The 27,381-nt window shown below is 34.9% G+C and overlaps 1 protein-coding gene across 4 annotated transcripts in view; it reads right to left on the bottom strand.

Moving 5' to 3' along the window:
* The window catches only part of CSMD3 (CUB and Sushi multiple domains 3), a 1,146,349-nt gene that overhangs the window by 197,899 nt on the left and 921,069 nt on the right, over positions 1–27,381 (bottom strand). For all 4 annotated transcript variants that reach the window (XM_045805628.2, XM_087864412.1, XM_045805629.2 and 1 more), the window contains one exon: positions 24,880–24,996. In XM_045805628.2, coding sequence (XP_045661584.1) covers positions 24,880–24,996 — 117 coding nt within the window. The remainder of the gene's footprint in view (positions 1–24,879; positions 24,997–27,381) is intronic.

Here is a 27,381-nt window from a genome sequence, read left to right as displayed (position 1 = left end):
CAGCCTAAAGGCAGCTAACCTTAAGATGATACTACTTTTTATGAAATCATGTTCCAAAGACAAGTGTAAATTTCATTATAGTGCTTATCATTTCAATTCCTTCTTTCATGTAGTGGAGACTACAAAACTGCACTTAAGGAGTCAAAGTTTTTGATCATGGAGAAGTAACAACTTTAATTTCAGCATTGGTTAGATCTTTTATAACAGAAAATATTTGATTAAAAGATTTTCTGGACAATTATTGCATGATACCACTTATATGAGCTATCTAAAATAGGTAAACTCTGAAACAGATACTAAAATGGTGGCTCAGCGCTGGGGGAGGGGCAAATGGAGAGTAGATGTTTAACAGGTATAAAGTTTCAGTTATGCAAGACGAATAAAGTCTAGAAATCTGCAGAACAACACTGTGCCTATAGTTAACTACTGTATCGTGCACTTAAAATCTTAAGAGAGTAGATCTCACGGTAAGTGCTCTTACTGCTCTACCACACATAACCCTTTCTTAAGCAGTTCTAAGGAGAGGTAAACATTATTTTTCCCTGTGGAGATTTTTTAAAACTTAGACTTTGTTTACTTATTTTCTATTTTACTTTTGAGTCAACTGAGACTCAGAGAGATCCTTGAACTCTCAGAATGCATATAGCTTAGAAGGGTTAAGACCAGAATTTAAAACTTGGCAGTCTAAAGACAGTTTGCCATCTCAACTGATTAGGTTATGCTGTGTCCCCTGAAAACATACTCAGTAACAAATTGTCCTACTTACACAAGCACAAATATTTTTAGAAAACATCAAAAGCTATTACTCAATAGGGCAAGAACTCTACCATAGCGGTCCCCTAACACTGACATTTGGAAGAACCAAACACATGGTACAGGATTTATAAATCAGGAGACCCTCAAACTTAAGTGTGCATGAGAGAATATTCATTTTAATTCAGCACCCCAAATAATTCTTATGCAGATAGTTCACACTTTGAGATATACTGCCAAGGGCATTTTAAAATCTATTATCTAGAAACGGATGACATTTGAGTTGTATTTACGACACACTAAAACAGAGGTGGTTATCTGTTTTCTACCTATAGGCAACAAGGCTTCAGAATGAAAAGCTTTTGTAGATTTCTTGATTTCTATAGTTTTAGATTTTATTCTGTGGTTATTTTGCGAAGTGCTTACAAATTATTTTCCAACAGAAAATGCTAACATTTACCATGTATGTGAAATTTCTCCCTTCTGATTTTTTAAAATTTATTTACAGTATTTTTAACTTCCATTAAAAATACTCAACAAACGTTTTTGAGAATCCACAAAAGGTAGAAAGTTATGTAACTTCAACAACTTAATTCCATAATAAATACATACTTATGAAAATTGTAATTTATCAAGTTTTAATTTACTTTATATGGTGTTAAATTTTTTCAAAGTGTTTAAAAGAATTTAAAGATTTATTTATTTACTTACTTGAGAAAGCGAGTGCATGCAAGAGGAGAGGAGAAGGGCCAAGGGAGAAGGAGAGAGGGTTGGGTTTTTTTTTTTTTTTTCCTAAGATTTTATTTATTTGACAGAGAGAGACAGCCAGCGAGAGAGGGAACACAAGCAGGGGGAGTGGGAGAGGAAGAAGCAGGCTCCAAGCAGAGGAGCCTGATGTGGGGCTTGATCCTAGAATGCCGGGATCACGCCCTGAGCCAAAGGCAGACGCTTAACAACTGAGCCACCCAGGCGCCCCAGGAGAGAGGGTTTTAAACAGAATCTGTGCTGAGCACAGAGCAGGGTCTGGACGCAGGTCTGATCCCATGACCCTGAGATCACAAACTTGAGATTGCAACCTGGGCGGAAACCAAGGGTCAGATGCTTAACGGACTATGCTACCCAAGCGCCTTGAAAAACCTTAAAATTATATCTGGAGTAAAGTTAAGAGGGGTGGATATTCAAGATGTTCTTTGTTGGGAACTGAAGGGGATCTCTTGGATCAGGGATCTATACACGGAGTAGATGTGTTGTCTTGCTTGTACTCGAAGTCCCTTTGCGTTTATTTTTTCTTAAAGTGTACCTTGACTTTTTTTTTTTTTTTTCCTTCCTGCATTGCAAACCTCATTGTCAACCCATGTAATTTGGGTGAGCCTGGCTACACTCAGCCTAGGGGTAACCTTAATCAGTGTAAACAAATCAAAATTTCCCATTCACTCACATTATTTCCTATGAAGCTCCCTGGCCAGTAGGCATCTCTTGACTTGTTCTTTGTCCTTTAATTATTTCTTCTATAATATGGCTCCCAGAAATTTCACCATTCTTGTCAACTTTCTCTTGGGGAAAAAAAATCTTATTTTTTGGTAAACTTACAAAATTTCCTGACCTAAAATACTAAAAAAAAAAACAAAAAACAAAAACAAAACATAAAACAAAAACTTTTGGATTGTCTTTCTAGATTCATCTGAAGACTGTAAGATATTATAAGCTATTCAAATCCCAGTCCAATAGCTCCAGCGTTTTCAGTTTCTATTATGTGGTATTTTTTATAGGTGCTTACCACTTTTCATCAGTTATACATATGGTATATTTTCTCTTAATCTATATTGAAATCTCCTTTAAGACATTTAATCAGCATTTTTTGAAAAAGTTAATCATATTACATGCTGTAATTAATTCATAAGCATCTGAGTCTTAGAATTTAGCTTTAAAAAAAAGCTTAATGACTCAGATTTTGGAAATCTTTTACTCAGAAGCTTCTTAGGAAATCATGTGAGTACTAACCTGTTTTAACTATATTTCTTCCTATTTATTACTGTTATATAGGAAAGTCAATGCATATTTACTTCCATTCAGTTTTATTACCTTTTAAAAGCCTCATTTGATTTCTTTCAATTTTCTAATGTGCAATTGTATCAATTGCAAGTAATGATATTCTGCCACTTTCTGTTCAATATCCATATACCTGTCTCATATCTTATGACATTTCTAAAATAAAATTACATAGGATTGTAGGCATCTTTGTTTTGTTCTAAAGTTCTACCAGGAATGTTCTCCAGATTTACCCAATTAGTAATATACTCTTACATGGCTAACAATATATTTTGTAAATTGAGAAGAGAGAATTACTGAGCATTTTCTACGTCCTGGGCACTAGTATATAATTACTTTACACGGAAAATTCTCCTAGTAACTATAAGATTATTATCTTCATCTTATAGATGAGGAATCTGAGGCCTGGAGAGGTTAAGAAACTTGTATGGTGTCCTATTTCTATAAAAAATGGAAGCTAGATTTAAACATTAGGCTGTCTGCAAATTTAAGAACCAGATTATCAAAGGTTAATATGATCCCTGAAAAGTAAAATGTAAGACTAATTGCATTTTCTTATATTGTAATTAGTATACAGAACAGTGCATATCACATATCACATATAGTTTTAACCACTAGAATATGGAAGCTTGCTTGTTGGGCAAGCAATATGAGGATATAATCTATAGCAAAACAGCATGGTTCAGGTTGTCCTAGTTTGAAACTGTAACTTACTATTATTGAATTATTTTATAAAATGATTCTGTACTAAAAAATAATTTTCAGATTTTAGTTTTCTAAGAAGACCTGCATTCAGAGAGCGTGTATTGGCTTGCTAAAATTAGTATTCTGGACTACCTGGCACAGACATTCTTTTGTGTAAATTAACAAAACGTCATCTGACTTATAAGTCAGTATCTTGTAAGTGTGGTTGAAGAGCTTGAGTCCCTAGCGAACTTTTCAAACCTTGGTTTGGAAACAGCAAAGCTGAAGACTGAACTCTATGAGTTCACCTGGATATGAGCATCCCATGAGGCTCCTACTGAATGTCTTTTTCCTGTAATTATAGGACATGCTTTTGAACTTGTAGTTGACCGGCCTGCAGCTTCTGTCTGACGGCATAAACTGCTTCGAAAGAGCAATCGAGTTCAATGATGTAGGCAATTCCTCATACTTTCTGGTGGGATTGTCAACTGGCTAAACCTTTCTGGGAAGCAATTTAGAAATATGTATCATCAGGAGTTTCAAAAGTTCATGCCCTCTGACATAGCAATTCCTCTTCTGGGAAATGTGTTTATTCTAATAATATTTGTAAAGAAAAAAAGAAAGTGGGGAGGAGAGACAATCCGAATGTCCACGTTTATAGAAATGGTTAAATAAACTTTGGTACCAATAGATGATGGAATAAATATTATGCAACTTATTAAAATCGTGATGTTGAAAATATTTAGTAGCATAAGAAAATACTTAACACAGAGTTGGCAAAAAAATGGGGTGGAAAATAATACATATTTTATGTTTACTATTTCATTAAAACTCACATAAACTACTAGAAAGAAAAAAGCTGAAATGTTTAATTATCTCTAAATAGTGGAGTCATGGATGGTTTAAAACAAGCTCTTTCTTTGTGTTTTCTTTTTTCTACAATTAATATAAAATATTTAAAAATAAGCCAAAAAATACACCTTTTTAAAGGATTATAAAAGCATTATTCTTAAAGGTTTTAGAAAGCATTCAATGCAATTTAAAAGTAAAATTACTCTTTTTTAAGTGTACTTTTTTCAATTTAATTAATTATATGACCTTTTAATACTGTTTGCAAATCAAATTAATAATTATAAATATAAACAATCTTTTATAAGTTAGATCTTTAAATGTAGATTTTAATGGTGTTTCTCTTTTATTGTATGTAAAGATATTCATTATTTTGAACTTTTTTTTAAACAAAGCTTGGAATATTCATTATCTTGGTTAGATATAAATTTTCCCCAATGCATCTGCTCATTTGGCTTACATTTCCGCCACTGAACCAGTGACTGAAATCCTCCCCAGCTGTGATTTATGATCTGTTTATATACAATCTGCCAGACCACACTGCTATAAAGCTTGCAAGAGTCTCAGGTAACAGGAAAGTGAGGTAATATAGCTATCCTGGACTTCCTATGTTACACTGTTTAAATCTTAGCAAACCACAAAACTGACCTTGGATATAAAAGAATGAGAAGTTATAAAATGAACCTGTATCTGGGGTTTTTGGAAATATTATTCGTCCATGCTAGATTCAATTTTTTAATAAGTTGTTGGGAGACAAATTTAAAATATGTACATCATACCAACACACTCTTAGCTTCTTGAAAACATGAGGATCTTTAATTGAAGAATAAAAGAGCTGATGTGAAAACATAGTTATTTTAAAAGTATGACATATCATTTCTAAAAATGTATGCATACAGTTTAAGAAATTAAGAGTAGGCAAAAATGAAACCATGTTTTCTGAGCAGCAAAATTGTTGTGATTAAATTTTCTTGCAAATTTCTTAAACAGAGAAACGACAACATAATCCAATACATGTAACTTTCATTCATCAAAGATGTACAATACGAGGTGGAAAGGCAAGATTTAATTGAGATTTTGAGGCATTTTTAATGACAGCTTTAACTCTCTAAGAGGCTATATTCAGTGTTTTCACTTAGCAATTGAGTATCTGGTAATTATGGTGCACATATGTTGCTTGTTTAAATAATTTTTTTCTTTACTGGTTTGGGAGCTCAACCAACCACCCTATGCACATCTAATATTCTATGTCCTGCCAGGAAGTGGCTGCTCTGGCCATATCATCATGTAAATGGATGAGTCAGTTCACTTGAGTACATAGGGAGATTCAACCAATTAAAATCAGATAGAAGTCTTTATTTACCAGAACATCACTGTAAACAAACAAACAAACAAAAACCATATACTGCTCAGGTAATACGCTACATAAATAAATCAAATGACTTTGTATATTTTACTTTACTTTTCAATAACTATTATTTAGTTACTTCAACCACTGAAACATAAATTATAAAAAAATCTACTTTCTAAAATGTTTTGCAGCATATTTCCCATCTTCTGAGACATGATATATGAAATACAGTGAATAGAAAAAAAAATTAAATGCCATTAAGAAAAAAAAATTACCTAAAAGAGGCGATGTTATTGCAAATGTTAGTTAAAATTAACTGAGCATTTAGTACATGTCACAAACTATGATAAATGTTTTAAATAAATAATTTCTTTATTCTTGCTAGAAAGCCATTAGGCTGGATTAGTTATTTCCTCAAATAAAGAAACATGAGTAAGTAACTTGACCAAAGTAACCAACAAGTAAATGGTAGAACTAGGATGAAAATGCACAGAGTAGTCAAAGAAATAGAGCATAATAAATAGGTCAAGAAATAATCAAAACTAAATAAATTTATAGTAAAAAGTAGAAATGGGGGGGTGCCTGGGTGGCTCAGTTGGTTAAGCATCTTGAGTTTTGATCTCAGCTCAGGTCTTGATCTCAGGGTCATGAATTCAAGCCCCACACTGGGCTTCATGCTGGGTGTGGAGCTTACTTAAAAAAAAAAAAAAAAAGAAAGAAAAAAATTTTTTCAGTTCCCTCATCTTAGAGATGAGGAAACAGCTGAGACCCAGAGATAATAAATGACTCATCCAGCTTTCACATAGCTTGTTAACTGATTGATAAAGGTAGGACTTGGTCCTTTAGTCTCTGGAAAGATATCATACCTATTCAAATCCAAGGAAATCTAAGGAATGAGAAAATAAGAAATTGATAGAACATCACACAGCAGGCTGCCTCAGTGGGAAAATGATCCCAGACTATCCTCTATCAACTCTTGATGATACAAGTTGGGGATTAAAAATGTAAAAGGTATATATTTTATATTTATTATTATTATTATATTATTTAAAAAATAATATTTACAAAAGATCAATTATTTTATAAACATTTTTTGTACAGAAAAATTTAAATTATCTATTCATGAAGAGTCTAGTTCATCTATAAAAACCACATCACTCTCAGCTCCTGAGATTATTTGGAAACAAATTCCAGATATCATGTCATTTCTAGGTAAATAGAAAACAAAATTTTACAGCAGGAAAATATGGAGGATGATTATGTTTCAAATGTTATGAAAAAAATGGGTGGTAGAGAGCCGGAAGAGAATGTTTCATGATATGCTTTTTAAGTAGGTAAGAACTGTGAATGTGGACTTCATTTTTCAAACAGGAAATCCACAGAACAATTGTAGCAGCTATCAGCCAAAATGGAAGGCACATAACCTGGTAAATCTTAAAAGAATTTGGTAAATTGGTGAGGGTGATCATCAGATAGGCAAACCTAGTAATCAGCAGTCTGTGGAGCTCAGGTTTCGTTCAATAAAGGATTCTGGTACAGAGTTTCTTCTCAAGTGCAGTCAACACTGAGTAGAGACAAACTGTTTTGTGGAATAAATACTATTAATAAAACATGTATGTACTTCCTGGGGTGGAGGAGAGTCTATTATCTGAAGAAAATACGTGGAACCAAATACTTGTTCATACTCAAAAATATACTTAAAATAGAGTTCTTGAATTGTTATATTTCGTAAAATTAATCATTGAGAAAACAAAAACATTGAAAAGATTATTACTATCATTTACAGGGGGTCCTACACTTTACAGCATGAGCGTGCGTGTGTGTCCATGCACGGGCACACACGTTTCTTGTTTTATGCTCATAGTAATCTTATGGATTAGGGTGTAGGGCTGAGATGATTATCTCTTTTTTATAGGAGATTATCTCAGAGAAGATAAATGATTTGCCTGAAGTCGCAGTGGTGATAAAACTGGAACCCAAGGGCATCTGGCTGGTTCAGTTGGTGGAGCATTTTGCATGTAGCTCTTGATCTTGGGGTCATGAGTTCGAGCCCCTGTTGGGCATAGAGATTACTTTAAAAAACAAACAAAAAACCTGATAAAAACCTGAAATCCAGTTCATATTGCTTTATCAAGTTTTTCTTCTGACAGCACAGGATATATTTTAGGATATGCCTAGACACAAACCCTCATTATATACGAAAACAAGCTCAGAAGATGATGTAAAAAAATCACTTTAAAGAAAAAGAGGGGCGCCTGGGTGATTCTGTCAGTTAAGGGTCTGCCTTTAGGCTCAGGTCACGATCTCAGGGTGGAGCCCAGAATCAGGCTCCCTGCTCAGGAGACAGTCTCCTTCTCTTTCTGCCCCCCCACCCCATGCATGCTGTCTCTGTCTCTCTTTCTCTCAAATAAATAAATAGAATCTTAAAAAAAAGAAAAAGAATACAAAGATTAATCTATTAGTCAATTATAAATTATAAAACAAATGCGTTCCTGAGAAATTATAAGCAAAACTAAAATACATGAATTTCTATTTCAAATTTATTTATAAAATGCAGGAAATATTTTGTGATATTTATTGATGGTTTCTTCCTACACCCACAGAACTTTACACCTTGAAGCCTTTTCTGATATAGAATTCTAATTCTAGTCCTTCTATGATACCTTAGGGGAATGGAAGAGATGACAGAATAGGAATAATTGTCAGATCCACATCTTTTGAACTTCAAAAATAAAGTCTAGTCATCAAAATAAAAATATTTGGAAATATGATTGGCTAGGTAGATAAATTTATTCCTCTGCCCTCTTCCTCCTGTTCCACCAACATCCTGGGTAGAGCCTTCCCATACTGGGAAGGAAGAGAGGAGCTTGTATAGACAAGCTCGGAAACTGAGAGTCTCCAGGGTGAGTGCACACAGTCCTCTCTAGACCAAACACCAAGAGGCATCTTTGAGTGGAATAAGGCGGTCCTTGGGCCTCAGTTCTTGGGAGAAATTTAGGTAAGCATCAATCCTTGACAAAGTCCTGCACACCTAGGCATTCAGATGCATCTTGGGAGAAATTAGGAGAAGGCGGTGCATTGCAGCCATGATAAAAAGGATGAAGCAGCAGATTCTGTAAAGGCACTTGGATCAAAAAGGAATGAGGACAGACCTCAGTAGATACTATAGGACCAAATGCTACATCTTAACCTTTCCCCAAACTCTCCATTATTACTCTGCTGGCATTGTCTAAACTTTAGACATTTAGATAAAACTCTGGATAAGATGGGAAGTCAATTTCTTGAACATGTGGATTTGTGGCATGCGAACTGTAACATTTTATATTATATCATATTTTATAAGAGCTTCACAGAATATTTCGCCACAAAATTCACTGAAGTATTTGAGCAGGAAATATGGGTCACAGGACATGCTGTGGGATTCTAACAGCATTATGCCTCCTGAGAATCTCAGTTTGAACTAGAAATCCTCAACAAAATTGTACAGGCTCACTATTTCCGAACAATCCAAAGACAGATAATGATACTGGCAAAACAACAATTTTGTAACTTCAAAGATTCATCTTCAACTTAACAAATATTATTTTTATAATGTAAGTAATTATGATTTTTGTATATGAGGTTTACTTATAATACCTGTGTTTAAAATTTTTTAATTGGTGGCCAAAGGTAGATCAATAAAATAAGTTAGAGCCAATGACATAATGTGAGTTGTTGTCTGCAAAAAATAATCAATTGCAAGAGTTTCCTTAAGAAATTAGGTGTAGTCTAATTTTATGAATATTAAAATGGAGTTACCAACTAAGTAAGCACTTAGTTGATTGAAACATGAGTATACTAATCTTCTGGTTACTAAAAATGGTAGATAAAAGTCTGGGGAAAAAATAGAAGAATGTGTCATCCTCATCCAGTATAAAGGATTATTTGATTAATTTCTTAATCCTATCATTCACATAGTCTCTCTCTCTATTTTTTTAATGTGCCAAAAATTGTCAGCTCTTACATTTCAATAATATACAAAATATAACTTCTGACAACAAAGATCTTACAAATTAATTCAATATTTTTTGGGCTGCAATGTGAAAAAAAAAACACCCCAGCCAAATATATATGAATGAATGTACACACACACACACACACACACACACACAGACACACACAAGCACACGTGGATGACATGCACATTGACATATTAAATGTTCTGAAAAAGCTTAGAGGAAATAAATCAAAAATGTTTCCAAACTTCTTTAACCCAGTGATTACAAACTTTTTCAGGTTTTCTGCCCAATCTTCTCCCCCATGTATTAATGTTCCCTCCTGATACTTTTGGAAAGATTGATGTAGTAAATTCTAAAGAAAGAAATTCCTTTCTCTAGTGTAGGTAAGAATATTTCTTCCAGCTCTGGTTGTGTGATATAAATTTCTCATAAGTACATCAATATCTTTTTCTAGTGTCCTTAACATTCAATAAACTTCTGATCTATAATTTGGTAATTATATTCATTTGTCTAAGGAGTAAATTTATTCACCAATATGGAGGGTCCTATGCAAATGGCCAGGACTGATAAGCTTGCTGGATATTCTTTCACAATAAATTGGTAATTGACATTGTGATTTATAAATCATCTCCTCTCGGCTTGGAGAGTGGGAATCAATGTGAACCAATCTCCTAAAGTTTGACCACATTGAATTTCAGAACCTGCAAAGTTTATGACTGGAGCCTGGATTAGGCTCATGTCCAGATATCAGGATGGACCTGTGCTCCAGATCTCATTGCCTGTGTGATATCACTTTGCCCTTTTTACTTATGTATCTATTTCCATCATTCCCTCTTCAGACCATGAATTACTCAAGAATATTAACTCTACTGTAGGTTTTTTTATTCATCTCTAGTACTCCCTACAGTTTCTTCCCTTCTCCCACTGCCTAAATTTGCCCTTTTACTGTTTCTCACCCATGTGTCTCAGACAGCCTGTCTCCCCCGCCACAAATGACAAACCTAAAATGTCCACCAAACTGTTATTTTCCTACTTAAATAGCTTCATTAGTTCCTACAGCATACATGATACATTTTAACATTGTACTTGTCCTTCATTTTACAAAATATTGCAATCTTCACTAATCTCCCTAATCTAAATTTGATCCTTTTGGGTTTTTTTTGTTTTGTTTGTTTTCTTTTTCTTTTTCACTGGTCACTCCCATTAGTAGAATTTGAGGTCAGAATTGTGTGTGTGTGTGTGTGTGTGTGCATGCGTGTGTGGGTGTATATGTTTGAGTGTATTCAATATTTACAGGGTGACTCCCAAAGTATTTAATCAATATGACATGGGCACAGCCCAGTCAGAACTAATATTAGCCTGGGTATTACTCCTTCAGTTTCTGGGGGAAGGGCCAGGAAAAAGTGCTCAGGGGCCAGAGGAATGCGGGACTGTTCAAGAGACTGGCAACAGCAGAGAAATATTTTAAAATTCTAACAAGTAAAATAGCTGTGCCAGTATATACCAGATGAATATTATCCCTAGATTGCCCAACTACAAAAGTAGAGTATATGCTAATGAGACCAATTAAGCATTTCTGTTTCATCCGGCATCAGATATCCTCAGCCTAGAAAATGTCTCTCTGAAGCAATGGGAGCTCAATAAGTATTTTTGAATTGATTTAAACGTGGCATACAAAGCCTTCCATAATCTGGTCTCTGCTTCTCCGGTTTCAAGCATATTAGTTTCTGAGTGGTGCTCTGCTCTTCAACCAGAGAGAAAAATATGTAATTCCTTTCAGAAACTATGTACCATATATCTAGGCCTTTGCCTGTGTTGTTCTGTCTGGCTGGATATTGTTCTTTAAGAGACTAACAATTGCGCATTCTCTAAGACTCAGGCTATTTCATCAGGCAAATGTTTCTGACACCGCGACCCCCACCTCCCAAACCTGCCCTCAGTCTGCCGTAGGTGTCCCTCCTGTTTTCCTTAGCATCCTCACAAACACCTATTAGAGCAGTTTCCATAATCTTTTTTAAATAAATTGTTCCTTTATCTAATGCCTTTCTTACGATCTCCTGAAGGGCAAGAACCATTGTTTACATAACCTGTAAACTCAGCTTCTAGCTCAAGGCTGAGTGTGTACATACTCTTCATAAATAGTTGATACGATTACTGAATAATTACCACTTACAAGCAATATCATATAGGTCTCTACTCACGATGTGGTTAGAATTAATAGTAGTCTATTTCTCTGAATTTAGAAATGGTGGAGAGAAGCAAAGGGATGAGAAAAAGGGAAAGGAAGTCATTAAGTTCCCATACCTCTAAACACAGCAGACATACTAGATTGAAAATCATATTCATTCCACAGATGAATTTTGTTCAGTCCATCCCGTGTTTTAAACACTGTAGAATTTACTGTTTTCAAGAAAGTGAACTTTTTAGTTCATCACCATAATGCCGTTCCTTACTATGCCCACATCCTGATCTCATTTATATCATCTGCCATCAAATCAACGCTTTTATTTTTACTATCTTTTTAATAAAATATTTTGTTTATTCATTTGAGAGAGAGAGGGAAGGAGGCATGAGTGGGGGGAAGGGCAAAGGGAGAGGGAGAATCCCAAGGAGACTCTATGCTGAGTGTGGAGCCTGACGCAGGGCTCAATCTCATAACCCTGAGATCATGACCTGAGCCGAAACCAAGAGTCAGATGCTTAGAGTGAGCCACCCGGGCACCCCCAAATCAACGCTTTTAATTTGAATTTTAATGGGCAACATCTGTTGAAAGAAAATAAATATTATACTAGGTTTAAAAAATACATTATGTGAAAGTGTGCTAAGAGAGGCAATATAACAGATGAAACTCTAGTTTGGTTTTTCAGGAGATAACAGCTTTTGTGAATTTGGAAAATATTTTAGATACACATCTGTTTTGGAGTTTCACCTGTTCAGCAAAAGCAGCTAGGTTGATATATTAAGATTTTATATAAACTGTAAGAGAATCCTAGTTAAATTCCTTTAACTCAAGGACTGGACCACACTTCTGTGGTGTGTGATGTGCACCATGCATTTGTAACTGACCACAAAATAAACACCATCAATCCTTTAACTTATTTGAAATACAACTTATTGAGTTTTCAAGTAAATGAAATGCTTAAAAATTCTAACTATTTTGATGGGTCTAAAGCAGATAAATTAAATCATAAGTCACCAAAACAGAAGAAAAAATTGTATTTTAATTGTAATCAGCACTGGATTGCAGTGTTATACAATTAGAGATCATTATACCATCCTGAAATATCAGTGGGAAAGTGTCAAAAATGATGGGTATTTCGTGTTTACAAAAGGCTCTGTCTGTGGCATGCTGTGTGTTTTTGTGAATCATTAATCTTCTAGCTTTCATCTGTCATAGTGTGAGATATTACAAATGTGATTCTGCATGACAGAATAATGAAACACTAAAAATGACTTTGTTTAATGACTTCTCCATAAGAACTTTCCCAGAAAAAGTTATGAATACATATAGAGAACAGTGTTTTTTTTTTCCCCTTTTCATTATTTCAAATATTCTCCCATATCGAGTTCTTAAGGGGAGACCATCAATTTCACAGTAAAATGCTGTAGGTAAAGTTTTCTCCCTGTATATGAATATTTGAGTTTATCCAAGGAATTATTTTGTACCTAAATAAAAGTATTGGAGTAGAGTAGAAAATAATTTTCTAACATTTGCAGTGACTGAAAAATGAGAAGTACCCTGAAAAGCACTTATGGAACTTTAGTGATAGACATGACAAAGGTAAAGATGACCAAGGATATTCTGATGCATTAAAAATCAGAAAAGAAAAAGAAAGTTTAAAAAGGAGAATGTAGCATAATGCGGTTACATAACTTATTTTACTTTTTCAGGAACATAAAAGATTCAGAATTTATACTAAATTTATATTCATTTTTGGAATTAACTAAAATCACACAAATCCATGTAATTCTAAGATCAGACTTGAGTTATCAGAAAGTTTGGTAGTACTTTCCCATATTTTACTTCTCCAACTGCTAGCAGGATACTCTTTGAATTTAAAAGTAAATTGCATATTTTTTGTAAGTGGGTAGGTCCTAGAGCATTGAATTGAAGCGTTTCATCTTATAGGTTATAAATAAATAAATAAATAAATAAATAAATAAATAAATAAATAAATAAATAAATAAAGTCCAGAAAGCTTAAATAACTTACTCAAGGTCACACAGCCAGTTAGAGGCAGATAAGGGACCAAAATTTAGACCTGTGGACTCCCAGTTCAGTTTTTTTCCCCTCAGTTTTCCACAACTGTTCTATCTTCTCTTTAGTTTATTATTGTTACCATCACTGACTTTATGACTTTGAATTTTAATTCAAAATAGTCTTCAGCAATCTAATGCCAACTGGTATTAAACACCCTAATGGGGCAGCCACTGAACTTAACAATTTGGTAAAATACAGCAAAAAATAAAAGTGAATATGAATGGGAAAAATACTAATATGGTGAAACATCATAATCACCATTTAAACAAATTGTAAAATATCTAGACTGATGTTTCTGCACTATATTTTTAAAAGTTTTCTTCTGAATTATTAAGCATCATTTATTTCCTATAACTTAAAAAATGAGAGAAATTTGAAAAATCAACATTGACAATCATTACATAATGGATGGAAATATACATTTATCACAATGACCTAATAGATTATTTAACAGTTTTTTAAAGAATTCAGCTAATAAAATTCTAGAGCATATTATGCTCATTTTCTTGGAGGCTGAAAGGAAATAATTTTTTTAAGTGGAAAGAGAACATAAAAACAATAGGAAGTTAAAATATATATCAATATATTTAAGATACGATATTATACAATTTATAAATTGCAGCTTTATAAATTACATCTTGTATTAAAGGGGCCAAAGGCATGCTTTAATGTCTGACTGCTGACAGATTTCAAACCCCATTGCTCCCCTTCCTCTTTGGCCACACATCTGAGCAAGCTGATTTGAATGCCTGAGTTCTCCTTCCTTTGGCACTAGTGGGAAGTTGAAACCACTTAAGCACTGACGACATGAACACAGGAATCCTCACACCACTACCAACCTATTTAGACAGAACTCCAAAGCGTCTTTCCCTTTCCTGTTGTCTCACGCCATTTTAGACTTGTTTGGGAGCCTGTCCTTCTCTTCCCAGAAAACCTCATAATGTGACTAATTAAAAATTTTCATGTTCCCATATTGTTTGCATAGTGTCGTCTGTCTCAAAATCCAAACGAAGAGTAGAGTAACCTCAACCACTGATGCAGTGAGGAGGTGTCCCGGTGATGAATAATGTGACTGAGCATCTTTCTTCTCTTGCTTTGGTTTAGCAACTGACTCTTTTACCTGCTAGCAATCAATCTTGTTGCTTTGTGCTGTATTTGCTGAAGTCTACAGAATTTTTATCACAGATTTAATCAACCTACACCAGAAATTTTGACAATTGGCATTTAGAAACAAGAGTTAAGGCCCTCCTTAAAGTTGCCACAATATCAGAGTACCACCGCTGGGTTGTGTCAAGCCTGATCCTATCTGTGTGCCTCATGTGGAATTGTATGTCTTGATTCCAGCATAAGCTGTAACTAATGCAAAGTTGGGAGGAATAGTTTTATGTTATGACCATTGGCTGTGAATCTCAACCACGCCCACGCATTGGTCCTTCCTCTGTAGGATTCTCAGGAAAAGTACCGATATCTTGTACAATATATAGGGCTGTTGGGTGGCCAGTGTGTGGAAGAACAGTTATCATGTAGCATGCTGAAGTCTACACTCCTAGAAGCAGATGACTCACTAAGATTCCATGAAAATGCTTTTGCTATTACTGCTGCTCAGGCTTCTTTGTAACAAAGATGCTGATCCTTAGGCTTATAGAGAAAAAACAAAAAACAAAAAAACAAACACACACTTATGGCATCTATGTGGGAAAATTAAAGAGGTAATTAAAACTCTATTTAAACTCTGGATCCTTAAACCCTATAAAGAAACAACTGTTACAGGGGAAGCTCCTAGCCCTCATATTATAGATTTGACACTTTCTAGACAAAGAATCTTATAAATATGAGCAGGGTAAAGAGGTTCCCCTTCCTCCAAACAATATCTAGTTAACCATTAAGCAAACAAGTAGATACAAGGTGAGGAGGAAACAAAAAAATGAAAAAGAGATCCACAATTTGACCCAATTAGAAATCCAAAAATTTACTACAAGACTTTATAAAGTGAAAATATAAAATGTCTCTAATTGTCTTTTGCACCTCTACAGCACAGATTTTGAATTTATTTTAATATCTACTGAGGTGCAGCAACTGGCAAACCTTCATGGCCTTATTACATTACAGAGGTTCAAATTATAGTTATTCCTGGGGATTTCAGTAAATTTAGAACTAGTAAATTTAGTCACACCCAATAATATAAAGGAGCTATGAAATATAAAATAGTGAACAAAGTATGCCTTATCTTAATCATCAGAATTATTACCCTGCCTAAATATCCCATAGTGGTCATGGAAGCTCTAAAGAAAAATGTACTAAGTTAAATTATGTCTTTGGCATTTACTGAAGGCTTGACAAACTGAGACACCATGGACCTTTCTCCATAATTAAAATAGTTAATATGGTCCAACCTAAGTTAAAAAAAAAAGCTTTCAAAGATTGAAACACATTATAAAAGACTTATTTAGAGAAAGGGTTTTATATCTAATATTTCTCCCTTTAACAGCCCAATTTGGCCTCAGAAAAGTGAAAGGTACTTCATGGTGGATTACTGTGGTTCTGTAGTTCCACCTGATAAGAGCCCCATAATCAATATTATTGAAATTACTGGCTCCGTCCAATCATCAGCTGATAAATATTTTGTTATTATTTATTTGGCTCATAAGTTGTTTAATACCAATTTCCACAGACTCTCAGCCATAGTTTGCCTTCAGCCATGATGGAACATAACACTTTTTAACTTTAGCTTCGAAAGGACACCTCTACTTGGCCACCCATGAGGTCTTCAATAGCTCGGCCATTGCACACATCTTGAAGGCAAAATTATAAGTGTGTCCAACTTTCTTGAGGAGCACAGATAATGATATCACAGTGATGACATCTTCCTTCATGGAGATTCATTTGCCACAATCATTTAAGACACACAAATATGAGGAGCTCACAAAAGGGGGGTTCATTTCCCCACACATAATAGAAGGCCCTGTCACCTCAGCTAAATCCCTACAAATTACTTTGTCAGCCAAAAGCCACTCCATTCCTGACACCATTAAAATAAACTTTTTTTTAAAGAATTTATTTTTTATGTAATCTCTACACTCAGTGTGGGGCTTGAACCCACAACTGCGAGATCAAGAGTTGCATGCTCCACCAACTGAGCCAGCTAGTGTCCCAAGAAAGAAATACTGACACTCATGGCAACATAGTGTTGAAACCTATTAAACAATATTTTAGGAATTTCTGGATTTTAAGCCAAAATATTCCTAATTTATAATTTTACTTAAGCCCATTAATGCTGTGACTAGAAATGGGGCCATCTAGAAAAATGTCTCTAGACTCTTCCCAAATTATAATACAACAGGTGCTATCCCTCAGAGATTCCATTACTCTAGAGAGTTTAGCAACTTCTTCTCATTGCTCTTGGAGTCTCTGAACCAGCCACGATAGCCATAAGTTGCCCCTGAACCTCCGGTACAAGAAGATTCCCCTCTAAGCTCCATGTCACACACCATTACAGTGGCAATGCTGCCTAGTGGGATCTCTTGGAAACAGAGGCTCTCAAAGGCTCTGAATCCATAGCTCTCTACATTCAGCTGCCCATTGTGCCTTGGGTGATGGAAGTGTAGCCTGCAAGTTTGGTATGGCCACTAAGCCCTCCTTGCTAAAAAGGGAAATGATACCTACATATTAGGGCTAAACGTAGGCCCTATGGCCTACCCCTCCTGCATGAAGGTTGGCTTTTCTGGTCCTTATTTCTTTACCAGATGCCATGCTTTTGCAGAGGTTCCTCTTCTGAACCCCTTAACTACCTGAGCAGCTTTTTGGGATCAACTGAGTAAACAGCAAAGGGAATCTGTACACCTTACAGACAATACAACCAACATCATCAACATGATTAAACACCCTGGAAAACTGCTGCCTTTAATACTTTAAGCAACACATTCCTGATAAAAGACTCGATGATCAGTAGAGCTGCCCAAACTTTGGACAGTCGTCCTTATACCAGATGCCCTGGTCAAAAAATGGCCCCAGCTGAAAGTGTTTTAGACCCTTGTATCACTCCCGATTTTCTGAACATGTGGTCCACAGCTGCCCCTTATGGGTAAAAATTTCGGGGAATCTTGTCTCACACATATTCCAAATACAAATCAATGCAACACATATCTCTACATATACTAAAGCCACAATACTAAAGCTTCATTAAGACACTCCATATCCTTTTCAGAGTTCTGTTGTTATTGATAGTGATTAACATAATCATTTCACTTCTCACAATACAAAATGCTGAGCTCTGCAACAAGACATTCAATGGAAATTTCGTGTCCCTTACCAATCTCTGGATGCAAGCCTTATGACGTGACACTGTGGCTTAGACAAGTTAAAATATGATACACTTCACTTATCAGTCAAACACCAAGAGTGGACTGTGATAAAGTCTGATCCATTTTTGATGTTTAATTACTGGCAAGCTTCAAGCCATACCCCTTCCCTATCTGGGGCAAGCTAATAAGAAATCCAGGGTACACTCTCCTTTAGAACGAATGGGAATTTCAAACTGCATAAGCTCTGAACAGCTATTAGGAGCTTTCACTTCAGCACCACAATAAAGCCCAAAGCCAGTCAGCTTTGTTTCCATAAGCAATTTGGATCTGACTGAATCCAGGTTTGAATTGTGCCCTGCTCTTCCCAGAAAGTCTCATTATATGAGTAATATATCTTTCCATACCTTCTTAGTGCATGTGTGGTGTCATAAGTTTTGACATCCAAGTTTTGACCTGGTCTAGGTGATGACCAAACATGACTTCATCTAATTATATAAATAGTACCCAAAGAATTAAATAATATAAACATAGATATATATAATAATGACACTTTACTTACTCTAAAATATTGGGTTCAAAAATAAGGATTTCCTGTCTTATAGGTACAAAATTAACATACACATTTTTTCATATTGAATTAAAAGAACCATTCATTTTTAAAAAGTAAGAGACCACCCTTTTCTTTTCAGTTATCTATCTAACAAATAATGATAAACAGTAAATATACATTCTGAATAAACACACATTTTGTGAACACTTGTCTTTGTTAGATAAGTAAATTCAATATTTACCAAATACTAATCATTGATTTTGATGCACTGTTAAAAAATGAAATATCATACATTTTAAATATAAGATATAAAAAGCCTTTACTGACTGGAAGAGTTCATTCATTACTGAAAACTTCACACCAGGAAAAACAGAATGCCAATGAAATGATTTACTGACCTAATGAGCATACAAAAATAATCTCAAAACAATTTGTCACTACAATTTGGGGAAAATTGGTGACAATAAATTACTGAATTAAGTTAAAGTTAGGTAACAACAACATAAATTATGTAAGGGATGCTGAATAAAATAGATCATTGAAAAACCACCTAGATATAAGATCAAAAGACCAAATGGTCAGATATATGTTTGAGTTTTAAAGGAGAATGTACACAGAGTAAAAGAATGGCTCCTAGTTTTAACACACAAGATGACAATGGTTAGTTAACTTTCCATCTGCAGGTCAAAATTACAGCAGTACGTATTAAGAAGTACAGATACCCACAAGAATAAAAAACACTTATGTGTGTACATATATACGGTGTGCGTGTGCATGTGTGCACATATTAGTCTCAATCCACAATTTTTGCTTTTTTCCTTCTAAATTCTAAGAAGATCTAAATTTTTAAATGCTACTTTTTATAGGCCAGCAGTTAATACAGAAATGTGAAAGATATGGTATTGTAAAAATAAATTGCGTTAATAATCATTATGTAATTACCTAAGTCCATAAGATGGAAAAGAAATACTAAATTTAATGAATATAATAAGAATTAATGAAATATTCTTTATCTAATCATTATCAGTGTTTATAATATAAAGTTACAGTAAAGTCTGAGAAAGAAACAAACCAAAAAGCCCCACAGCTATAACCCCATATTGTAGGCAACATCAAGGGAAAAATGTTTCTAAATTGACCTTGAGGAAAAATACTACAATGAAAAATAGGAAAAATAATGATTGTGAATAAGGACAAATATGAAATATGTGAAAGTGGGAGAGAAATTCAAAGTGATGTCAACTACTTAAAACAAAACAAACCAAAAACCTCCCTCTAGCAATACACAAAAGGTTTTAGTAACTGTGCCCCTTGTAAGGAGCAGACCAGTCTGACAACTTGTGTGATTTAGGAATTCACTAATTTGAAACCTTTGCAAGCAAGATACTGCACCAATAGCAGAAGATAAAGAGAGGGCAGACTAACTGGGAAAATGAAGAAGAAAAACCTGAAGAAGTTTTCATGCATACTTCTAAGATTCTACATTCGAAAGCTAGTCTTGGGGAAGAGTAAACTTTGTACGTTAATAAATAAGCATTCAAGGTGGTCCTTTTAGGAGGTGAAACTGTCTGGGAGGCCAAACACAAAATTAAGTTACCACAGACAATTCTGGATATCCTCAAGGTGATTTGCATGTTGGAATTCTCCAAGAAATCTAAATGTCACTTTGTAGTCTACACAGCTAATATTTGCTACATGCTTTATAGACTAATTTTTGTTAGGATTTTCTACATAAAAATAGTTCATCCTCCGTAGCGGGTTGAATAGTGTCAGCCCCCACTCCCCGTATTTGTATCTACCCAGGAGCTCAGAATGTCATTGTATTTGGAAGCAGGGTCTTTGCAGATGTAATTAATTAAATATTAATATGAAATCATACTGGATTAGGGTGTGTCCTAAATCCAACAACTGGTGCCCTTATAAGAAAAGAGGACAGAGATACACACAGAAACAGAGGAGACACACAAACAGGGCAAAGGTCTTGTGAAGACAGAGGCAAAAATCAGAGCGATGCAGCTACACACCACAGAAGGTCAAGGGTCGCTGAGAAAGCTTCTCCCCTGGTGCCTGCAGAGGGAGTGTGGCACTATGATAACTTGATTTCAGAGATCTAACCTCCAGAACTGAGAGAATAAATTTCTGTTGTTTAGTCACCGAGTTAGCGATTTTGTTATGGCAGCCCTCAGACACTAATACATTCTCTTTTACATACAATTCCTGGAATGTAAAGAATAGGTGACTGAAGGGAAGTGATGGGGGAGGAAGGAAGATAATCATTTCAAAAAGTAATATTCCATGTGAAACTAATTTAGATATTATGTTACTAGTTATGGGTCATTTCTTCTGAATTATAAAGAGGTCCTTCAGTATTTTTTTTAAATCCCATTCCTTAACTTGTTTCACGCATCTTGATTTACCAATTAGTCCACCTAAAATATTTAATTTTGCTCTATCGTGTCTTTCTCTTGGGCTTTAAAATAAGAACTCCATTATTTTCTGTCCTAAGAGAAAACAAACACAGACATTAGCCTCTGACTTATATCCCACCTTACTGCTGACCTAACTCCTTCTGTTTTTTTCTCAGCCAGAATTGTTGAAATAGAAGTCCACAACATATATTCTCCAACTTTTGTAATTCTCCCCTCTCTATAACTTGATTTTGGCTGCTACACTCTAGGTATAAATACATATTAACAAAGATATTTTTCCTCTAACAATGTCAACAGTTCTCCCACATTCTAAAGCATCTTATCTATTATCAAATTCAAAATTAAAAATATGCCTTGCATGTTTTGGCACTAAAAAATATGCATTGCACGAAGACTTAAACAATCAAGCCATATAAGGGAAACAACTGGCAGTTAAAAATCGAAAAATGAAGGAAAAGCAAAACATTTTATTATTTATTATTAATAGAAAGGTAGGGTATTTTTAAATCCCCAAATCCAAGTGAAATAGCTTAATTGTTAACATCAACAAATGTTACTCAATGATCCAGAATTATTCTAGTTCTATATGTATAGAACAACCATAATCCTGCAAAATGAATATCACCAAAGTGACCCTAATTTCTGAAGTTCAAATGAAATTCAATGATGCTCATGAAAGCATTATGAATTGACAATTTTCTTATCTATAAAAACCGTAAGATAGGAATTGACTGACAGAATAATATTCATTCAATCAACCAGTAAAGTAGGGTTATACTATGTTCACATTTAACTGATATGAATTCAATTCTATACTGGGCAAAAATAAATAAATGAAAGTAATTTGGTAGCACATGACCTATAAAAATCAAGCTACCTCATCTGGTATTATCTAAAGAAACTTTTACCTGTTCTGACATTAGAAGAAAAATGTCCTGTTAGAATTATTCAGAGACTATACGGCTTATGCAAAATTATGTAGATGATCGTTATGGGTGAGTTACGGGACTTCATGTGTGCTGTTGATTATATGTGATTTTCTCCTTACGTAACAACTGTAGTACTTTAACCTTTGTAAAAAACGCAATTTCAATGAATGAATGAATGGAGTGTATTTGACAGATATTATGCTAAATGATTAAAAAGTAAAATTCTAGGAGTGTCAGCATACAAAAGATACAGAAGAAGAATGATTTTAATTTGAGATAAGTGATAAGAAGAGAAAAAAGTGAGAAATATGTTAGGAAGTGACACCAAAAAGTCATAAAACAATGGCAACAGAAGGAAACTATGAGAATGAAAGGAAGAAGAATCAAAATAGAAATTTGTGCTACTCTTAAGACCCTAAATAATCCAGTAATTCAGGTAATTTTATTACATAATTTTTGGTAAGTGGCGGTGGGGTGTCTACAAATGTGAACATGAACATGTGTGTGCATGTGTATCTCTGTGAGTATGTGACTTAATTATGTGTTATTTTGCCAATCGCTTATATGTATTATACCATTTAGTTATAAACTAACCCTATGAGGTAGACATTTATCACCTCTATTTCAGAGATGAGAAAAGTAAAATTCAGGCCAATGATGTGACTTATCTAATGAGAAAGAGTAATGAATTGTGCTCTGAATCCAGAAATCTGACTTCAAAGTTGGCATGTCTAAACTCGTTATGAGCATGAACCATGTGAGATATATTTTATATATGGAATCTCACTCACTCTTCCCAACAACTCTGCTCTGCAGACATAATGATCTCCATTTTACAAATAAAGAAACTGAGTCTCAAAGAGCATATGTAACTTGTCCAAAGGCAGCTATAAGATGTGACAGGCTGAAATCAGAATCCAAGCTTGTCTGACTTTATATGTAGTTTGAAATACAGAATGATGCAATATTTATAAAAATAAATTCAATTTCCTTACTAAGAAATCAAAGTACATTTGATTTCACCCACAAATAATCTCAGACATGTTTAAAAATTAATATTAAAAACCACTGATTATTAGTTGCATTATTTTTTACATTAAGAGGTTTACATTTAATTTACATTAAGTTCGCTACAATAGATGCCATGCTTTAGAAATCCATTAACTTACTTTTATTTTAATCAGTACTTTTTCCTTCCCTTTTTGAACACACATAGGCTACTATAAAATATCTCTATGTGACCAGCATGGCTATGTGTCAGGAAAGGAAATGCCTGATTTTCCTTTCGAATTTGTTTGTCCACATGACACCCCAAGATAGATTTAATAGAACAAATTGATGGCTTATAAAGAGGACTGAGATAACCATGCAACCTTCTGGACCATCATTGCTAGGGTTCTGTCACAACCATGTAACATTGTTGGCATCTGGGGACTATAAACCCCTCTAGCAAGGAAAGGACTATTTGGGGGCAGCGAAGGCAAAAAATAAATAAATAAATAAATAAATAAACAATTAAATGGACAATGTTTTTCTTTCTAAACTGTCATTCTCAAAGAGCTCAACTCTAATTTAACCGATCAATATGCTAGGAAGAAGAAATAGTTTGTAAGGAAATAGACACCTTGCTAATGCTGGCATCACTGTTCCATATCAAGGTTAAACACAAGGTTTAATACTTCACTTCTGATGACAATGTTCTCTCAAATAAGTTGAAGATCTTGGACTTGTTTCAGAAGAGAAAGGAGGAGGATATACAGGTAATATCAGGTTATAAGAAATTGGACTGGAAGCATCAGCTTATCTTATATATCAGCAGAAACATTAAGTCAAGATGTGATCCAAAAATCTTGACATGATAAAATCCATGTCCTTCTGCTAAAACACTTTGTCATTCAGGCCCAGACATTCATTACGGCTGTAGCAAATCCTTTCCCATGTAACACAATGCTGTAAATCTAAATTGCAGAAGTCTGAACTTTCAGCCTCTCTCCCATACTTTACCGCTCACTAAATTTCCTTTGCCTACCCATCCATAAACAGAGCTTAACCTGGGTGAGATCCAGCTGGATCTTAGATTGAAAACCTTTAGAAGCCAGGTAAGTGACTTCTAAGACTTGTGATCTGGGAAATGTGAAGGCAGCAAAGGACACATTGTCTTGTCAGTGCCAATGCAGAACAGATTGTCAGGTTGACAAGATGAGCTGCAATGTCCTTTGCTGTCTTTTCATATTCGTTGCTGTCCCAGATACTAGGTACTTAAAACCAAAATCTTTTCTTCCTGGAAATATGTTTTAAAAAGTATAAAACAATATGATTGCTTTGTACATACTTCTGTCATTATTGTAATAGTTCTATATCTGACTTTATGCATATTTTGCAGAGCACACTTTGCTTTATGCTCTGGTAATTTTCCATTTTATGTAATTCCAACATGAAGGCACTTGCAAGGTTACTGGATGTACTTATTTTTAAAAATTAAAAACAATCCTGTTTTCATTTTTATATTGTTGTTCACCTGTGTACTTGACTGTAAATTCAGATTGAGTAAAATGACCTCAAAATTTTATTATTACAAAGCTATTATCTAAAAAGAATTACAGAATAAAGCACTTTATGGATAGTGAATATTTTCATTAAAAAACTAACATTTTTGAATAGCATGTAGTGGAAAATAAAGCATGTTTGGCATGAAACACTATATGATGAGATGAATATTACTTACCAAACTCCTTGGGAACTGCTATAGAATAAACACAATTATGTCCAACACTGTAATTTTTTGGATAGTTTGGTGACAGAACTGTGCCTTCTGAACCTGTTGAACGACTTCCACAGGGTGCTAGGAAATAAAAAATGACAAAAAATATTTTTAGAACAACTTAAAAAATCATACTATGAATGTTTTCTTGATATAAAATTATAGCTATTGAATTTTAAGGTATAGGATTTATTTCCATCTTTTAAAAAAAGATTTAATTAATTAATTTGTGAAAGAGAGCACACGCGTGCACAAAAAGGGGAGGGGTGAGGGAGAAGCTGACTCCCCACTGAGCAGGGAGCCCAACATGGGGCTCTATCCCAGAACCGATCCCAGGCCCCTGAGATCATGACCTGCGCCAAAGGAAGACGCTTAACTGACTGAGCCACCCAGGCGCCCCTATTTCCATCTTTTAACAAGAGCCATCATTGTCAAATATTTTAAAAACACATTGTGGTCATATAAAACTTTAAGTATTCAGATTCACTCTTCTCAGAAATAAAGTAATAGTATCATAATGGTGTTATCTCTAGAGGTAATAATGGTGGCCTTGCTTTCCTTTATGATAAAAGTATAAAGATAATCATCTTTTCTTATAATGGTGAGAAATTACATATGCGGGTGGGAAATTGTTTTACTCACTGCCAGGCTTTGACACTGTACCCATAATCAACCTTGATTATGCTGCCACCAAATTAGGTATGTTTATACATGGGACAGGGATGGCTGTACAAATACATTCACCCACTCATCTAAGTAAAATACTCTCACCAACCTTTATCCATTTATATGACTTACATTTGAATCAGAAGAGTTGTGGATGGTGCACAGAGGCAGATTTTTTTTTTTGCTACCTCAGCTCCAAATGTGCTATATTCCTATAAAAGGTGAGGGTGAAACCAATGTTTCTAGCAAATTTGTAGATGATAGTTCTGCTGTTCACAAGACAGGGGAAATACATTAGGTTTTATAGTTCTGGGCTATGAGACAGACCTGGGCTACTGATGGAGATTTAGGTACTGAAAACGTGAAGATGATAGTTGATATTCTCCAAGTGAATGAGATCACCCAGGAAACTATGTAGAATGAAAAAAATGGCCAGCGAGAAGGTCTGGGGAATGCCAAGGTTTACGATGGCAGATAGAAGGTGGCAACAGAGAAAATAGTGTCTTAGAAGCCAAAGGAGAAGAAGAAATTAAAAGAAAGTGTTTAACAGGGTTAAGCGTTGCAAAGTGGTAATCAATGAAAAAGGAGTCTGAGTGGATTTGGGGACCTGGGGTGTCACAGAGCAGGGGCTTCTCTATGCCAGTGATTTTCTTGAGGAAGGATTCTGCCTAACTGCTGGCCTGCTGGCTCTGCCCCTTAGTCCCTGAGGTAGAATGAACTTCCCAGATTGGTGAGCCCAGGACAGGAATTTGTTCTTTACTGCAGAAGGGGGCCATTTTGCTTAAAGAGCATGCTGGCTGGTCTGCTCCAGTGTAAGTATCACAGGGTGAGACTGTTGAGAGAGTGGCCATGGTTGTTGAGGGACACCTGTAGCTGCGTAGGAAGCCTACTGTTTCGGGTCCTCTGCTTTTGCCCATATTAAAGCTAACAGTCTGCTTTCCTTCAGCCTATCCCGGAATTGCCTTTGAACTTGTGCAGAGAGGACTCCCAAGCAAAACGGGAATTTTTGGTATCATTAATACAGCAGTTTCAACTAGAGCAGATTTCTGCAAATAACAGCCTGCAAACGAAATCCAGCCCGAAACGAGAGAGGCCTTTTACATTCTTAGGGTTACAAAACAAAACTAAGTTGGAGTATGTGACAGAGACATATGTGGCCAACAAATCCCACAATACCATCTGGCCCTTTATAGAAAAAAGTTTGCTAGCCCGTGAAGTAGAGAGATGGTAGCTAGATTGTAGTTGGATAAAGAATAAGTGGTACATAAAGAAATATAGAAGTAATCAGAACCTTAATCATAAACTAAAGGAGAATGTAGGGAGTAGTTAGGGAAAGGTGCAAAGCTGGGTGAATTTTTGTTACTGTTGTTTTGTTTAACAGGGAGAAGGATTCATTACAAAGGGAAAATCAGGAGCAGACCTAGAGTTTGGGAAAAGATAAGTTTAAGAACAAAAGTCCAGCGATTAGCTTTTAAAAACTTTAGTGATACTCCTCTGTGACCCGAGAAAAGGGTTGAAAGAGACTAGAAATGCAGAGATTTAAGTTATATGTTGGGAATTTACTGGAGTTAATGATGGATTTTCCTTTTAAAGAGAGCCGAATGCAGTCAGTGGTGTGTTAGGTGACTCTAGAAGAGTTCTGACAGTTTGAAAAAGTAAACACTTCGATGGATTCCTGGCCAAAGTTTAAAATATAGCAATGTATTTAAAACACATACATGCAACCAAAACAGTATCTTGTACTGCGTTTGTGGCTAATGAATGTTCTTCCTTTTAATGTTCTATAAAATGGTAATAAAT

This window comes from Ursus americanus, chromosome 9 (assembly GCF_024610735.1).
Source record: "Ursus americanus isolate L20-20 chromosome 9, mUrsAme1.1.p, whole genome shotgun sequence".
Lineage (NCBI taxonomy): Eukaryota > Metazoa > Chordata > Mammalia > Carnivora > Ursidae > Ursus > Ursus americanus.
The sequence above is the reverse complement of the archived record's forward strand: the minus strand, read 5'-3'. Positions and strand labels throughout refer to the sequence as shown.